At 54.0% G+C, this 17,819-nt stretch overlaps 1 protein-coding gene across 4 annotated transcripts; it reads right to left on the minus strand.

The window, feature by feature from the left end:
* Window positions 1-1,158: 1,158 nt before the first annotated feature.
* On the minus strand, window positions 1,159-15,413 carry pik3r1 (phosphoinositide-3-kinase, regulatory subunit 1 (alpha)). 4 transcript variants are annotated; one of them, XM_086134344.1, is made up of 15 exons: window positions 15,183-15,413; window positions 13,294-13,868; window positions 10,573-10,665; window positions 10,365-10,439; window positions 9,857-9,988; window positions 9,466-9,667; window positions 9,296-9,378; window positions 4,845-5,046; window positions 4,579-4,759; window positions 4,378-4,503; window positions 4,164-4,306; window positions 3,863-4,039; window positions 3,598-3,672; window positions 3,352-3,522; window positions 1,159-3,263 (listed from the first exon to the last, which is right to left on the minus strand). In XM_086134344.1, the coding sequence occupies exons 2-15, from the start codon at window positions 13,637-13,639 to the stop codon at window positions 3,074-3,076; spliced, it is 2,196 nt and encodes a 731-aa protein (XP_085990470.1). In that variant the 5' UTR covers window positions 13,640-13,868; window positions 15,183-15,413; the 3' UTR covers window positions 1,159-3,073. The 4 variants fall into 4 exon arrangements, with proteins under 4 accessions (XP_085990470.1, XP_085990471.1, XP_085990472.1 ...); XM_086134345.1 differs by having other exon boundaries at window positions 15,179-15,413; XM_086134346.1 differs by lacking the exons at window positions 13,294-13,868; window positions 15,183-15,413 and adding exons at window positions 11,428-11,541; window positions 11,631-12,015.
* Between the last annotated feature and the right edge of the window lie 2,406 nt (window positions 15,414-17,819).

Genomic DNA, 17,819 nt, shown 5'->3' on the forward strand with positions numbered 1-17,819 from the left:
GCTTCATCAGCTATTATTTGCAGCGCTTGGAACTGGGCTTTTTTTTCTTTTGCGGGTTCATGAATTCCGTGGTGAAAAAGTGATTTTCGCCCTTTGAAGGCTTTAGCGCTGAGCATCGTGAGCGCCTGCTGCTAAAATCGACATGGCCAATTTCAGGTTTTCGTGGTCTTTTGCTCCGTTTCAGCCCAGGAGACTTTCTTGGATTTACTCTAGTTTGTACGTGCAATCGTCGATGACGGTGACCTCTCTTATCTGCTCACAGTCGCGCCGAGTTGGCGCATAATCACCTCCGTTATCGACGACGCAGTGACCGGCCTCGCAGGCCGTCCGATGGGTCGCCGAGAGAGAGCGCCGATGAGAATTTCACATCAAGATAAGAGTGGGCAAAATGATTTGGAGTAGGATGGCCATCGTATTCTTCAACATAGGTTGCAGATAACATGCTCAAAATGTTAGCCCACCCCCAACCCCCCCCCCCAAAAAAAAAATATATATATACACACACGCATAAGATAATACGAGAATATTTGAACAAAAATGCAAAAACAAAAATTATTTCAAAATATTTGATAAGAAATGTGATAATACATAAATAATATTACAAATAGCAAAAATGCAACATAATTGACCAAAAATCACTCATTTTACAAATAAATGAAAAATTCATATAAATGAACACGTGGGACACGTTCTGCAAAAATACCATGTAACCCCCCCCCCCCCCCCCCCCATCACCCGTCCCTAAAAAAACCCGTAACCGTGCGCCGATCACCGGGCGAGAAGTGAACTTTTGCGGCGAAGCGCAGCCGTGCCGGCTCTTTCTGTCAATGATCAAGCAAGACCTGACGCGGCTGCTCTCTGCCACTATCTGGCCTCTCGCTGATAAGCTTGTCTGAACTCGCTGCCTTATCTTTTGCGTTGCTTTTTTCTTGCCCAACCGCTGGCTGGCCAACGGAGCTGCCAAATGAAGAGGGGGGTGGGGGGGGCTTTTGTCGACGGGGCGGCTGACTGAAAGTTCCCGATCTTAATGCTCACGCACAATGCGACGCGCCATCGACGGGCTAACGAAACTAGCATCGCGGGTCTCGCGTTGACCTGGGAATGTATACTTGAACACAATCGGTGGCAACGCGTTTTCTTTCAAAAATGGCAGCAAGGTTTTGTTAAAAAGGGGGTTTATTTTTTTCAAAGGAGCCCAATGCAGGTTTTGAAGCAACAATGGGAAACCATCATGTCAATTCACCAAACACGTTGGGGATCTCCTGGCAAAAAAGTCCCGATCGTCGTCCAAAGCCGGAGGAGAAAACAACAAAAAGAATGCTTCGTTATGCTGAGGAAACGATTAAAAAAAAAGCTCATAATAAATGACGACAACAACAACAACTCCTCATCATCAAATGAAACGACGACATCAGCAGCTTGTTTAAAAAGGTGAAACAAAACGTCACATGTGACACATCGAGTAGCCTTGATGAGTTTTCTTTTTTTCCTTTTCAGTTAAAAACATTTCAAAACAAAAGCGATGTACACCCACTCGTTAGCCACGACATTTTTGCATTGCGCTCATCGTTTATAGCTAGCTTGTTTGTTAGCAAACGCAGCGTGTCTCGGGAAATGAGCCAATTTCACTTGATTGGTCCGAAAATGTTTTTTTTCCTCCAAACGATGGAGATTTTTCATGACACCGTCGCACACATTTTACTTTTTTTTTTTCATCCAAATATGCCGAACCTTTTTGTAAGTAGCGTAAATGTCAAAGTTGGGAAATGAAGGTGGGCGTGCAATCGGGGGCAGTCGTTTCAAATGGTGATGCTAATAATGCTAATAATGCTAATCACGATGGCGTGGAAACGGAAAGTGAAATGAGCTAACCCACCCGGTGTCGATATTTCATTTTCTGATACAGAAAAATACTAAAGTGAATCACGGATGTTCTATTGATTTGCCACGGCTTTGTAGGGGGCGGGGGGTAAATATTTCTCTCTCTATAGTTGTTATATGAAAATACGTCAAAACCGCGTTCCGTGTCAACTGCATTTCTGAGCGAAGCAGCCTGGACCATTCTGCCTGAGACGGGAGCAGTTTGAAGCAACGCACGACTAATAAAATAGCTTTTTCCTCCCTCCGTCGGACTTTTTTTTTTTCCAATTATTATTTTGAAAAAAAACAAAATCAGATGTTGACGGCAGGTTGGCATTTGTACATTTCAAAATACCACTGTGGATATTTACACAAGCTTATATCGGGGTTTGCAACAGAGTGTGGACAAACAATTGCATAGCAGATCAGAAACCAAAAGGAAAATCAACTCAACGGAAACTTTTTTTTTTTTTTTTTTTTACTGCTTTGGTGCGCTTGGTTCATAGTTTCACCGCCTCCGCCCAAAAGTCCATAGGACTCGTCCAATAGGAAGGGGAGGGGGAGGGGACCGGTTGCAAAAAGTGCCATTATGCTACATTGATCAGCTGATCCACGTCTGCTATTCGACAGTCGATACCAGCGAGTACCTCCACGCACGCAATCTTCTTCTTTCACCCTTTCATGAGTTTTGGTCACATGGACAGTTCTTGCTAACGACGCACAAACTCACTCACGCGCATGGGTAGAAACGTACTCTCACGTGCACACGCTCACATTCGGACACACGCAATCACACGTTCACTTTTTTCCCGTGCCGCAAACTCTTTCACAGTCTCACACGCACTCGCACCAACATGAACTCAACACAAAGAAACATTTCATGTGCACACGCACATGAAAAAACAAAAGGGGCGGCAGGCGGGGGGGGGGGGGGGGGGGGGAGTTCCACAGCGGCCGGTAAAGCGCTCTCAAATCCGCAAGCACCGTTTAGGAAAAGGCCTCAAAGTGTCCTGGGGCAGGGGGTCCCGGGGGGTTGGGTTGGGAAGGGAGGGGGGGGGGGGTGGCTCCTTCCCGCACAGAAACGCTTAAAAGAAGATGAAAAGTACATTCAGACTGGTCGGGCAGTCACCGAAAAGCTTGTCCTATTTGGGTGGTGTGCCCCCCTTGCGGCCGCTGAAGCCTCCTTTGTCGTACGCGGGGGCCCCCGGCCGCCTCACCGCCTCTGCTGCGCGTAGACCGGGTAGGCGAGCGTCACATTCAGAGAGTCGTTGTGCTGCACCAGAGACGTGTGCTGGTAGTGGAGGACCAGTTCCTTGAGCGAGCCGTACAGGTTGTAGGGCTCGGCGAAACCGAAGCCCGACGGCGTCTTGTTGATGACGCAGTGCTTCACCTCGCCGTCCACGCTGCGCAGAGGGGGGGGGATTTCAATTTCACGTTTTAACGTCATCAAAGGGAGAGGAGAGACAAACAAACAAAGGCGGCGATACGTACACGACGCTGCAAGCGTAGCAGCCCGCCTTGCTGCTCTCGCGCACCAGGAACGTTCCGTCCCGCTTGCCCTGGAGGAGCGCCTCGGCCTGCAGCCGGTTGATGTTGCCCAGCTTCCACGAGCGCTCGTCGTGATGGGGCAGGTCTTCGTCGTCGTCCACCATCGAGTACTGACTGCCGGAACAAAGCAACCGAGCGTGAGCGGGGGAGGGGGGGGGGGCATTTTTTTGGCCGAGGCGCGCCGCTTACTCTTCCGCGTTGTCGTTCTTGATTCCCAGCCACTCGTTGAGCTTCTTCTGCCGGACGCCCTTCTGGGTCAACCACCTGCAGCCAACACACTTGGACGTCAGCCACATCAGACGCAAAGCTGACGCCGAGCCGGCAGACCACGTTGCTGTCATTTTCGCAACATCGGCTGAACTTTGGAGTTGCGATCGCGAGGACGACGTGACAACATCGTACCAAAGACGAGGCGGCGTCAATCGGGTGACTTTGCAAACAAATGATCCCTTACATGAGGTACTGGTCTCGGGTCTTGCGCAGCTGGATGAGGTCCGGCTTGATGCTGTTCATCCTCTTGTCGATCTCCCGGTAGTCGGCCGCTTGCTTCTTCAGGTCCTCCTCCAGGCGGCTCTTGCTGTCCACGATCTCGCTAATCCTGGACTTGAGTTTTTCGTAGTTGCCCACGATCCTGAAAGCACGAAGCGGCCTCGCTCAGTCGGGGCCTCGCGCCGCGCCCAATTCACGCAGGCTCCCGTCAGAAGTCGCGGGCGGACTCCGGCGTCCGCTAATGCTAACGCTAACGGCGGGTTCACCTCTGGATCTCCTTGTCGTTGCCCTCCCTCCGGAACTTCTCGATGTACTCCTTGCTGTAGCGCTCCTGCGTTTGACACTGCTCCTCAAAGATCTTGATGGTTTCGTTGAAGGCCTCGATGGCGGTCCTCTTCATTTGGATTTCCTGGACGGAGAAGACGGCGGGCGGGGCGTTCAGGCGGGCGGGCCCCGCGGCTCAATGCCGATGCTGCGTACCTGCGAGGTTCTGGTGTACTCCTCGTACAGACGGTCGTACTCCTTGTTCTTCTCCTGGTACTGCTGGTGGTACTCGCACAGCTTCCTGCCCACGGCTTCGATGTTGTCCTCTTTCACCACCTGGTCCTGAGCGCGTCGGCGTTAAAAGGGCAACCGTCGAGAGCCCCGCCGGCGGTCGGCGTCGGCGCGGGCCTAACCTACCTGTTGGTGTTTGGAGACCGGGTAAAGCAGCTTGACGTCCAGCTTGGGGTTGTACTGCGCCAGCGACTCGTTGCGGTAGTGGTTGATGAGCTCCACCACCGAGCCGAAGGTGAGCGGGTCCGAGAAGCCGTACTTGCCGTCGCGGTGGAAGATCTTGATGAGCTTGTTGTTGCCGCCTTTCCTGTGGAGCGCCGAAAAAAAAAATTCCAAAATGACACGAGAAGCGAGCGAGCGAGGCCAACGGGGAGCCCGGACCGGCCGCTTACCTCAGCGTTAGCGTGTAGTCCCCGTGCATCTTGGTGGAAGCGTCGCGGACCAAAAAGGTACCGTCCGCCGTGTCCCGCAGCTTCTCGTTGACCTCCTCGCGGGAGATGTCCCCCCAGTACCATTCGGCGTCCTGGAGCGCCATGCCGTTGTTATGAACGTTGTTAGGAACGGGAGCGGGCTTGGGCGGCTTGGGAGGTAGAGCTGAGTGGGGGGGGGGGGGGGGGGGGGGACACGTTTCACATGTTTCGTCAAAAATGCAGTTCCGCTCGACGCTCCTCCTGCGGCGACGCAACTCGAAAAAAACGGACGGGGATGGGGATTTGTGTCGCGGCAGAAGCCAAGCGCTTCTCCCGGCGATCAAATCCCCACCGATGGTGATCGGCGAGGACGTCGGCGGACGGGCGGAGATCTCGATTCGGAAGAAGGAAATCCACTAAGAAAAGGTGCAGATGTTGCCGCGGAGCCGCTCATGTTGTCATTGCCGGAACATTCCCGATCCGGGTCTCCTTTTTGGAGCGCCGCAAGCGTGCGTGCGTGCGGCTCTCAGGCAACAGCTGGCGCGCGTGCGCGACAGAGATGGCGTGCGAGCCTTGGGAACATTGCGAACGGCGGGAATAATCTCAACTGGGCGACGGCGCTCCTCGCGTGTTGACAGGTTCACGGCTGGCGCTAAAGGTAGCGCGCTATGTTTAACCGGCCTTTGCGGCGGCGGGGGGGGGGGGGGGGGGGGGGGGTCCTGCTGCTGTGAGGGGCCAGCCTCCACCTTAACATTGACACGCCATTAAATGGGGTTGTTTTTTTTCTTTTTAAACACCAATCCCTCGGTGGGGTACAACCCGGACTCGGCCGCCGGTCCGTTCATAGCACCGGCACGCCGCTTTGACGTCTTCCACAGCGCTAAAAGCCTCTCTGGCAAGATTTGAGCCCGTGTATGCGCAGCCGAGTACACCCCGTACTGGACGCTCGTCAATTTGTACTGGCAGCCATGCCACCTTTTCGTCCATTTGATACCGCTTTTCCCCGGCAGGGTGCACCCCGAAGCGCCCCCCCCCTCTACGGAAACACCCTGAAAGCCTTCTCCTTCATTTTGGACCAAGGGCCGCGGGCCGAGTCCACCCACCGACTGGCCGCCAGTCGCCACGCGAGCGGACTCTCTGGTATTTCTTTGCTAGCATTTCTTCGCTAGCACGCCATGCGCGATGCACCCGGGACCGGTCGCCGGTCCATCATCGGCGCGAGCATTCGGCCACGGATCGCCGTCAGAGGCGCGCGGCGACGGATCGCGACACCGAAGCTCTCTCGCGCGCCCACCTTGTAAAATGGCCACGCGGGAAGAAGAAAGGAGATCCTGCTCGGTAACGCGTGACATCACTCACCGCAGCCAATCAGGCGGGAGCCGTGTCACCGGGCGCCCTGGCATCCTTCATTTCCCGACGGCATGAAGTCATCGCGAAAAAGTCCCTCCCGTGTTCCCGCCTCGCTTTGATTGCCCCCCCCCCCCGAGAAAACAAACCAAAAGAAAAAAAAGCACGGAAGAGGATCATTAAACGGCTCCTAAAATGTTCCGTCCGTGTTGCGGTGACGAGACCTCGCGTGCAGCCGACATCTCTCGTTCTCTGGCTGCCTCGCACTCTTTCTTCCTCGTCACCCCCCCCCCCCCTCTCTCTCTCCCTCTCTCGCTCGGCCCCTCCCCTTCCGCGCTGTAGCCTGCGCACAAAGCCGCCGAGCAAGCTGTGCCGCAGCAATGCACGTTCGCACGACGCGCTCAAATCCCCCCGCCCGCCCGCCCGCCCCGCACAAGGCTCCAAAATACGCTGGTAATCCCGCGGCGTGACACGGATAACCGCCTCCATTTCCTGAGCGCTGCTAAAATAGACGGCGCTTCTTGGAAAGGTGGAACGGCTCAAGCGGAATGCAGTCGGGTCGCCAAAGGCGAGCGCGCCGCGCTCAAATAAGAGTCTGAAAATGCGAGGCCGGGACGGGCGAACCCGCGCCGTTCGCCGCGACAAACCCAACATTTGTTCTCGGGCTGCAACCGACGATGACTTTGATCATCTGACAATAAAAACTTCAAGAGCAGGACTTTGGTCCAAGTGAAGAGCGCACAAACAAACACGTTTTCGATTCCGTTGCCGCTTCGGGCCGTAACGGGTCGGAAATCATCTTTTATTCAAAAAGAAAAGCAGACATTTATTTGGATTCAAGTCTGCTTTCGTGGACGACGGCAGAAGCGGAACAATAGTGACTGCGGATTTCCGAGCATTTGGACGATTTTAAGAGGTTAGGAATTTGCTCATCGGCGAGTTCTCGATTAATCATTGAGCCTGAACACATTTTGGGATTTGTATTGACAGGCGAGCGGCGTTTGAGAGTGAAACCGAAAAGGTGAACACAAAAGACGACGATGACGGCAGCGTTCTCATTCGGTTGCCGGCTCGCAAAACGAATGTTGGGCAAAATGGCCACCTTTTTCAAAATGGCCGCCTCCCACACCTGGACGAAGGCGTCCGGTCGGGATGCGCTCGGGTGGCGGTACGTCACCTTCATTGGCCAATTTTGGAACTGCAAGCCGCGTTCCTCCCAGAATTCCAACTTTCGAGCCCATCGAGTACTGTGGGGCTTTGAGCTGCCCCCCGCCAAAGCCCCACAACAACAAAAACACATTTTTTGGAGGGGGGGGGGGTTGAATTCTTACTTTAGCTCAGCCCGTCAAGTTTGCGTGTCCCGAAAAGCGCATTTGTGCCCCGATCGTTTCTTGTCGCCAATCTGCAGACGCTGCACGTGGACTTACGTTGCAAGTTGTGCATGTTTTTTTTCTCTCGCCGGCGTCTCTCTCGCCTTTGCTTCCGAAAAAAGTCGCATTTAAGTCCAACTTGAGTTCTTGGGCTCACGTCGCATGGCGCACGCGTCCCGTCCCGTCCCCCCCGCTCAAATCCGGCGAATGGGTCGCGTGCGCTAACGACGAGCCTCCCCCGCGTGGCGCTGCGAGCGGCACTCTCGCTCTCGCCTTTCTTAGTCCCCGCCCTCGCGCTCTATCTCTCGCTGCTGTGTTTGGAGAAGAGGAGGCGGCTTATGATTAACTTGCAAACTTTCAAATATTTGCTGAGCTGGACACTTTGAGAGGGTGGGGGCGGGGGCGGGGGGCTTGCAACGGGAGGCGGCCGGGGCCCAAACAAGAGGCGCTCTGTGGCAGCTCTGCTTTCCAGCCAACCAAATCTAAGTGGACCTTTTGTCGCTGCTTTAAAATAGATGAGCGGTCGCCGGGAGGAGGCGGGCACGCACGCGCACACGCAGCTTTCACTTCAAAAATGTTCGCAATGCGTGTGTGTCTGACACTTCCTGAGCAACCTGAGGCGACCGCTGCTGCTTTTTTGCTTGAGAGCAAGGGCCCCCCCCCCCCAAGCACTTTCATCTCATTTAAGAGCTCTCGTTTGCAAAATCAGGCCGACGGGAGTGGAGAAGTTGGGCTCCTCCCCGATTCTTCTCATCATCACGACGACGATGATGACCGCGCGAAGGCCGAATCATTTGAGTTTTCCCAAAATGTCGCCGCTTCCTTCCCAAAGGGACATTCAGCTCAGATGGCAGGATTATTATTTTGAAATATAATGACAGTTTTTATTTTGGAAACTCAAAGACCACTCACTGCCCCAGTAACACAGCTAGAAATACATTTTTTTTTTTTTTTTTTAATGGAGAAAGTACGCTTTGTGACCAAAATAACAGACCGGAAACTCGAGAGACGACCGACGTATCAGCAAGCGCGCTCTCTTGAGGCCACTTGCGCGCAGTTGCGTGCACGCCCAAAAAAGCAGACGGGGCACGACAGCGTGTTCTTTGCCCCCCCGAGTGAATGATTGAAGACGGCGCGCCGCTGGTCGACTTTTGAGACGGCGCCGTTTGTCTCGCGAGCGTCAGATTTTCCCTGACAAATTAGACGGCGGCAACGCATCCGCGGTACGGCCGGTCAAACGTCAACGGCTGTAAAAGCGCGCTCGGGCGCAAAGCCGACGGGACATCGCCGGAGGACCCGAGCGCCGGCCTGGAAAAAGCCAAGGCGACGAGGCGATTTGATCATCGTGTCATTTCTTGGCAACGGCCGCAAAGCGCACGCGCGGCGCTTGGAAATCCCCGTGGGGAGACTTTGTTCTCCACTCCTACGAGATGCTATCAAGAAGCTTCTTTGAGCGCTGCCCCCGCTTTCCCAAAACACGCCGCGGCGCCTCTGCAGGAGACGCGGCAACTGTAAAGCTGCCATTTCAAAAAGAGCGCGAGAGAGAGAGCCGGATGCCCAAACAATTCTCCCCCCCCCCTCCCCCCCGCCCCTGGATAAAAATGAACATTCAAGGACGGCACGAACCCGCTGAACAACCGAAAGCACGAATGCCGAACGAGTACGGTTAAGTTCCCGTTCGCGCCGACGCCTTCAAAGGACAAGAGGCCAAATTACCTGGAGCTGCCTGACTTTCGGTCCATTCGCTGGCCACCAGAACCTCGATGATCCTGACGTGGGCTTCCAGGCTGGGCTCGCAGCTGAAGAAGACGAAGAGGAAAGACGTCGTCACGTTACGATTGAAGCAAACGTTTTTGTGCGTGCGTGCGTGCGTGCGACTCTCCCACCTGGCGCTCTGCTGCCTGAAGAAAAGCGGGCTGAAGATCTCGCCCAGCGCTCGGGCGCTCAACAGGTTCTTGGCGGCACTCTGGCACACGCGGGCCAGGTGGCGTAGAACGCACTGGAGGGCCAGCCAGTACTGGGGGGGCAGGGCGGGGCCGCTGGCGATGCAACGCAGCTGTTGGGCGCACTCGTCGGGATTGGACACCTCTGCGGAGCGTCCCCGAAACAAAAACAAATCACACGGGCGAGAACGCCATTAGGACAAAAATAGCGCTTGGCCGCCATCTGCCGGCATGAGGCACAACGCTGCAGTGAGTTGAGGAGTTTCGTGTCGATAAAATGCGTGCCGCGCCGCCATCTTGTGTCTGGGAGAGAACGGCGAGGGGTCTCGCTCACCTTTGGCGGCGTGCAGCAGCTGCGCGTACGCGGCGGTCGGGACGATGGGCTGAGGGAGGTCTTGGAGGTAGCGGCGCAGGCCGTCGCACAGGGCGGGAAGCTCCATCTGGTCCAGGTCCGCCGAGGCCGGGTCTGCGAGCGCCGCAACGCATCCGGTAAGATTTTCCGACGGGCGCCTGAAGCCGACCTGCCAATTTCCCGGCCTCCGGAGGCGGGACGCGCGAGCCTTTGTCGGAGGGGACACGTCAAGTTTGACGCCCGACACCGACGTAAGGAGCGGCGGCCGTCGACAAATGCGTACGGCGGATCCTTTCAAAACTCAGATGCCAGTCAACTTTTCGAGATGATTTTTGTGGAGGCTGATTCCGAATCCGCTCTGGCGTTTTTCTCTAGTGCGATTTTCACCAACGGCAGGTGGGTTGCGAATGTCCTCCGCAAAAAAACGGGGGGGGGGGGGGTGTACCCCGGTATCATATTGGCCATTAAACATTGTGACAAATCCACTTACCGGACTCCAAATATTGCCTGACTTCATTACCGCCGCCTGCAGTAAAAGTCCGGTACAACGTGGGGTTCTCCAGACCTTTAAAAAAAAGAAAAATAAAGGAAAGGGGTCAGACTTTGTTTCTGGAGGCATCTACTATGTAGCGGCTCGTTGACAGAACTACAATGAGCAGACGACGGACCGAGAGCGCCCGCGGTCAAATCAAACACACCTTTTTTTTCGATGGCGTCGAGCAGGCGGCCCAGGTGTGGCGGGGCAGTCTCGGGGAGGGAAAACTGCTCCGTCAGGTCCAGCAGCCACGCGCCTGCGCGGAATTTAAAAAAAAAAAAAAAACAAGGTGAAGATTTCTTAAGAAATAGTCCGGTGGCCCAAAACTCGAGCTAAGCCCGTTTCGCGGTGAGGCCGAGAGTTGGCCCGGCACACCTCCGACTCACTGGCCACACCCCCTTTGATTTGAACGCAATCATCTGTTAGCGCGCATCTCATTACCTGATAACGTAAAAGCCGCCGCGGCTACGCGATCGCGCGCTTCAGAAGTTTTGTCGGATGGGAGCAGACAAAGACGAGTCGGTTTACCGATAGACGCATACGTGCTCGGAGGACCACGCCGTCGCTTTCGCGTTCGATAGACAAGACATTTTGGCCAACGAAGCTCAAGTGAAGGGAAATAAAAAAAGCCACAAGCCTCGGAATGTGAGGCATGTATTGTTATGCAAAAAATACATTTTCATGGCGATGGCAAAAACGTTCTTCTCGACGACTTCAAAGACTCGTGTCTAGTGGCGAAATGTCATTCGGTGCACTTTGGGCTCGCGGCGCGCTTTGTCTCTTAGCCAACACTTCAAAAAAAGCAGCAATTTGGTCGACAGCCGCCTTGCTGAAATATGCGGCAAGTTAAAAAATGTTTTCAAAAAAAGGAGGCGAGTTCTGGAGTGCGGTTAGGAGCGACGCACAGGAAGCGCTGCGCTCGGCTAACGAGTTGGCAGGAAGCTGAAAAAAAATAGCGGCGGCTCTCCAGTGAAGTTTGACAAAAAAAAAAAAAAAGTGAGTATTTCCAAATACATACGCTGGGATGTGAGGTAAGCCAGGTCCGAAGGTTTTTTTTTTTCCCTCCCCCTTTCGAACTTTAGTAGCAGGTGTGGACATGAAAGCGCAGCGCTGAAAGGTCGGACTGTCTGCGCTTTCAAAAGAGACCAGCAAAGTATGAATAGAAGTCTTTCTTAAAACCATATTTTGCTTTCAAAACTCACTCCCCCCCGCCCCCCTTACTTTTTAAATTCGGGCAGTTAAAACATGAGCGCCGACGCATGTGTTCACTCGGGCAAATAATGAAGCGCTTCATCCAAAGCCACTTCCTCTTTGGCCGCCATGTCGCGTGTGAAGAAAACTCTTTTGCGACCGCACTCAAAAGTGCATGTAGGACAAGTGCTCATCTGGAAGACATTAAGGGGGGGCGGGTTCTTCTCAGAAGCAGTGAACTTTGAGACGGACTACCAAATGTTACTCTAAATAGAGGCGCGGACATGGTGTGCTGCCATCGCACACCATTTTTTTCCTTTTTTTTTTGTTTTCCCCTTGAGCGGCTCTCCAACTCGGATGGCAGCTTTTTCTCAGAAACTAATTCGCAAGCCGGATTTATATTTGAAGCCCCCGCCGGCAAACACCCCCCCCCCCCTCTTCCCTCCATCGCAGCCATAAAAATGACTGCAATATCTGACTGAGTCGGCCTTCCTGGAGATAGCGTTTCGGACAGAGCCGAGCCGTGGCCGTGCGCCGCCTCCTCCTTGCGTAAATCACCCCCCCCCCCCCGCCCCCCCGGCAGGTCCGCGACCGCCGCTGTGGCGTTGACGGGGAGGCGCTCGGTCAACGCCGCCCGTGTCTGAACCGGGGCGAAATGTAAACCGCGTGGGCAAGACGGGGCAGGACGCTAAAGATAGCGCGTGCTTGGGTTAAATATAGAGGAGCTGCTCAAGCGAGCGCCATTTTCGGCTTCACATGTCGACCAGGCGGCGACAGCGGACGGAGAGCAAAGCTCCCGCACGCGGCGGAAAGACCGGCGCGCGTTTTGCCGAACGCGCAAACGGGCATCGGGACGGAGCCGCCCCGACGCATTCCGCGCCGGCAAGCGGGGGAGTCGCCCGACGAGAGCGCGGCTCCACTTTGGCTCTCGCGCGGGTCCGCTCGGGTCACGCAGCGCCGGCGCAAACATTTAAAGAGAGCCTTCGGTATTTCACGTTCCCGTCCAAACGACCGGAGCGCTTCCAAAATGCGCCCCGTGGTGACTTTCCACAAAAGTGTCGGCAAACAAAACGCCGAGAAGCGTCCTCCTTCTCCGCCCTCGAGCGCTCGCAAACGCCGCGTCATGTGCCGGCCCGAACAAACAAAAGCGTTTTCACGTCTTCCGCGGGTCCTCGGCTGGACCGAAGCCCGTTCGAGGCGGCGTCGCGGACGGCCTTTCCGCGAGGTTTCGGGGAGTCGCCGCGCTCCGAGCGTTTCCAGATGTGGACTTTGTCGCGTCTCGACCCGCCGGGGCGCTGAAGAAGCGCGTTCTTAGCCGAAACGAAACACCGTAGCGCTTGGCGAAAATACGCTTGCAGGCAGAGCCAGAAGTGCAAGTCTGTCTTCCAAATTCCGTTTGCAAGCAAAGCGTTTGTTTCGAAAAGGCGCTTTCTGAGGAATTCCGCTCGCAAAACACAAGTTCCTCGGCAGAGGTAATCGGGTGAGAAATCTCCGGGCTGCTCTTCCGCGGGTGGCTGTTTATTGTTGCGGCGACATCGTTACAGCAATGCCTCAAAGTCTCCCGAGCGAGCAGTCTGCCGCCAAACAAGAACATTCCGGAGGCTCGCCGCATCGCGCGGAGCGCCGTCTTATGTAAAGTCTCGCTGGCTGGGCGCATATTTGGCGCAAGTCCCAAGCCAAAGGCGGGACTCACCTTGCTCCAAGTCGGAATCGGACTCGGCCCTCAAGGTGGCCGGGGCGACGGGCAACGGGCGTAGCGGGCGGGGCTTGGGCGTGGGCGGCGAGATGCGCTTCTTGCCGATGTACTCGACATAGGTGCCGGGGAAGTCGCCCTTCTCCTGGGTGGTCTCGTTGAAGCCGGGCAGCCAGCCGATCTCCTCGGGCCTCTGCTCCAGGCCGTCGGTGTAGCTCAGGGACGCCAGCCCCACCAGCGCCCCCTTGCTCACCAGCAGCACGTCCCCGGCGTGAAGGTCAATGTCTTCCTCGCGCTCCTTCTTGTAGTCGTACAGCGCTCGGTACTGGTAACCTTCCGTGCTCATGTTGTCCGAAAGATGTGGCGCGTTTCCAAAGGAAAGGGGGGGAGGGGAAAAAAAAAAAAACTCAAACCGCAGTCACTCGTGGGAGACGGGAAACGTCTAGCTGGTCTTCATTCTTTCACACTTGTCGTCTTGCTCGGGTGATTTGCGTCTGCGTGTCGCGTCCTCGCAGGGTGCACCCATCGGGGAAGATGAAGGCCTCACCGAGATGCTGCAAGGAGGCTATGCAGAGCTGCGGGGAAGACACGCCGCCTTTAATATGGATGCCGCGAGGAGTCGGAAGCACGTACGAGGCAATCAACGCTGATGCAAATGGCTGATATTCAGAATGGATGTTGGATTTATGACTACAGCGATACCCGAAGTTCGGAGCGAGCCAACGCTTGACAAGGTCGAGCTTGTGCGCGCGGTGCAGACGCATACTGTCGATGCGGAAGCTAATCCCTGACTCTTTGTGCGCACCGGTACCGAATGTCGAGCCACGGACGGGTGGTCGGGGACTCTTGACTTAGAGGAGCTGCGAACTATTTGTCTTCATTTGTGTCCTTCTGTTGAGGAGCGTCGCAATGAACTGAATTGCAGCAAAAAGGCACTCCTGCGCACTGTTTAATGCTTTCTTTTCTGTTCCTTTGTTCATACTCGGCGGCTTTATAAAATACGATATGAGAGTGTTATACAAAAATGTTTGTTTTGGGCCAGCTGTAACAGATTATTGGCATTTCAACAGGTTAAAGAGGATTTAGGAGACAAGTGTCATGTGTCACTCGTATCTCACGGCACCATTGGACAGTGGACTGCTGCCATTTGTGGTGGGGGGCTGGGGGGGTTAGGGATCCGCCTAGCCTACGAATCGCAAACATCCGCATTTAATTGACACCCATGATAAATGCAGTGAAAAAATAATTCGAAGAAAGTCTTCATATGTAGGTCTAAACCTTGACGCCCTCCCGTTGTCTTTAAATATTAAACTGAGAAAATCCGCGTGTGGAGAGCCGCGAGTATGCGGGCGTCCACTGTCATCTGTCCCATCAAAAAAAAGCGTTACGTGTGCATCCCTGGCACATAATAGGGTCCGTTTAGCACCATAGCGGCTAACACCTCCTTTCTAACTTGCTCCCGAGACAGCTCAACGTACGGCGGCGTCAAAGTTATATAACGAGCACGGGGGCGACCCGGGGGCGACCACTACGACGTCGGTCGAATGCCGCGCGGCGTTTAAAGACCAGGCGGGGCACTTTGGACGTTTTCCGTCGCGGATTTTGTTGGGCTAAGAGTGAAAATGAGAAGGTGGCTAGCGAAATGCTAGCGGCTAGCAAGTTTGGGGAGGGGGGGTTTGTCCGCTGTCGAGAATCGCAAGTGGACTTACCGAAATGATTTTAAGTATACGATTATGAGGAAGAGTCTACATAAAAGTCGCAACTGGATTCAAATAACCTCAGCAATTTGAGTCATCGAGTTGAAAGTCTGCGTTTTAAAGTCACACCGAGTGGGTTTGATGTACGTTAAGCATTTTACGCATGCGCAGTGGCGTCCACCACGTACCCACCGAGCCCGCTTGAATCCTCCCAGTCGGTTTTTTCGCCCACTTTCCCGTCCCGTTTCTTCTTTTACTTCCACTCCACGAAGTGTTTCAACGTGCCGACGGCCGGGGCACAGAACGTCGAAAGAGCTCCCCCGCTCGAGTTGACGTGCTTCACGAAGAATAGGAGCACCGGCTGCTCGTCGAAGTTACAGAGCTGCCTGCATCGGAGTCCGGGACAAACGTTGTCCTGTGCGGCCAAACTGGAAGGGAGGGCACCGGAGGGGACGCGAGAGGGGCGAGCCGAAAACGAGGCGGCCCATTGGTTCTCCCGCCTTGTCAATCTCACTCGCGACCAATGGAAACCGCGGTCAGGCCCTTTTTTTCTTGCCGTCCGGGACGCGTGCAACCCGAGCCGCCAGTGGATGTTACGTAACCACGACAAAGTCCTCCTGCGAGGTTTTACGACTTGCTTCTCGCTTTCGCGCTATTCAATCGTACGCATACGTATTCATAGTACCATAACGTTAAAACGGGTTTGGTAATCCCAGTTTCCATTTTCCGTCCAGGTGTCAACACTGCCACCGAGAACTTCGATAAATTCTGGTCTGTGTGTGTGTGTGTGTGTGGGGGGGGGGGGGGCGCACGCTGCTTAATGCGGTTGGCCTAATTATGGTAGAAATCCCCGGCTCCTATCAAGAATAAAGCTCAGTGCCTTGCTAAAGGAGGCCGTCTAAGCAGCTTTGGCGCAGGCCGGGCCCACGCGGGATGGCCTAACAGCGTGGGAAGTGGACGTTGTGCCTTACTGCCCACTACGCAGAAATCAAAAGGCTTATCTTCCTTTCCGACCACGGTTGCACTTTCCCAAGAAGAGGACAAACGATTGGCGTTGCACTGTCCCAGAAAGAGGACAGACAGACTATCCATGTTAGAATTTGATCAAAAGACAAAATATTGATGTTGCTCTCTGACCTAAAAAGGCCGCTGTCGGCCGAAAACGGAGAAGCGTGTTTGGGAAAATGTTTTGCGAAAGTCTCAAAAGTACCCCACCTTCCCAAGTCTGGTATTGCGTGCATTTTTGCATTTGTGTATGTGGCTAGCACATTTCCTTCCTCTCTCCACCTCGCTCAATGATTCATGAGCGACAATTCCCCATTTGGACGCCACCATAACGGTCTGACCCACTTTGCCTGCTCGCCGGGCGTCCTTTGCCTGCATGATTCATGGCCGGCGCCGATGCTTGTCTTCTCTCAAAGAAGAGCTCAAAAAAAATGTGCTGAAAGGTATTCACTCCACACGGCATCTTTGAACGGTCAACATTGCACTGCGCCAAAAAGAAGGAAAACTCTTGCTTGGTGTCGCACTCTCGAAAAGAAGGCACGCTTTTCGTGGGCCTCGATGACTGGAACGCCAACGCATTGATGGCTTTTTGAATTAGATGTGAGCATGAAGCTCGCAGACTCCCCCCCCCCCCCCCCAAAAAAAACGGACTATTCCTTCACATGTACACTACATTTGAAGGATGTGTCCGCATCTCGTCGGGATGCCTCGGAGGTGGGTGGCAAGATGGAGGAATGGGAGGTCACATGAAGTAGGTCGCGGCAAGAGCAGGCCCGGACTCGGGCCTCCGCCGCGAGCTCGGCAGGCACCTTCATCATGTGACCCATTTCCCTCCGTTGTCTGTGAGAAAAACGCCCACCGCCACTCGCTTTCATCAAATGCAGGACAGAGAGAGAGAGAGAGAGAGAGATGTTACTGGATGGATCAGGACAGACAGACAGTTGATGTGTACGCGCCTGGACAGGGTTTTTGTTGCTGTTGTGCGTACGCGTATGGGGTAGACAATAGACATGTTTGTGCATTTGTGTCTATGAATGGATAGACTTGTTAACGCGTGTAAGTGAACGCTTTGTATTATAATATCATGTGTGTGGATGAACAAACACGCTTATATCACGGGTGTATGATCATCCGTATATTGAAGAGGAAATAACTAAAATGAAGACAAATTCAACCGGAACAAACCAGCTGTAAAACCTCATAAAAAATAGAACTGCAACATTGTTGCTGCCGTTATTGGATGATCTCAGCAAAGGAGAAGCGCTCACTTCACGGAGCTCGATGTCCGCAGAGGAAAACTGCAAATTGGCAACCAAAGGCACACTTGGGCAATCATCGGACTATCTCATCTGCAGATGGCACACCCGTTTTGGTGGATGACCTCGGCAAAGGACAAGAGCTCGTGAGCAGAAATTTTGATTTGTGAATGTGAACACAATTTTGAGAGAAATTGGCCTTTTGCATCAAGGAAACAGTCTTAGATCTTTTTGACTTCAGCTCGTGAAAAATCCAGAAAAAAAAAAGTGTTGCATTTATATTTTTGTTCAGTGTTCTTTACTTCTGGAAGGTATTCACACACAAATCAAATAAAATGAAACTAAATAAAGGGGGCAAAACCAAAGTGGTGAGAGCAAAGAGGAGCCAATGACGGGATGCTTGTCCAATCATTTGATGGCAAAAGATGTGGGACAGCCTCAATCCCACTCTTAACGCTAATCTTCCACCAAAGCTGATTTGTCGCCGCTCGCTCCGCCAGCTCTTATGCAAGCTGCAGCTTTTTGGGCCCCACGTTTATGCCACAGAGCCAAAACTCACGACCGCCCC

Source organism: Hippocampus guttulatus, chromosome 17 (genome assembly GCF_054856545.1).
Source record: "Hippocampus guttulatus isolate MCC_2025c chromosome 17, RoL_Hgut_1.0, whole genome shotgun sequence".
Lineage (NCBI taxonomy): Eukaryota > Metazoa > Chordata > Actinopteri > Syngnathiformes > Syngnathidae > Hippocampus > Hippocampus guttulatus.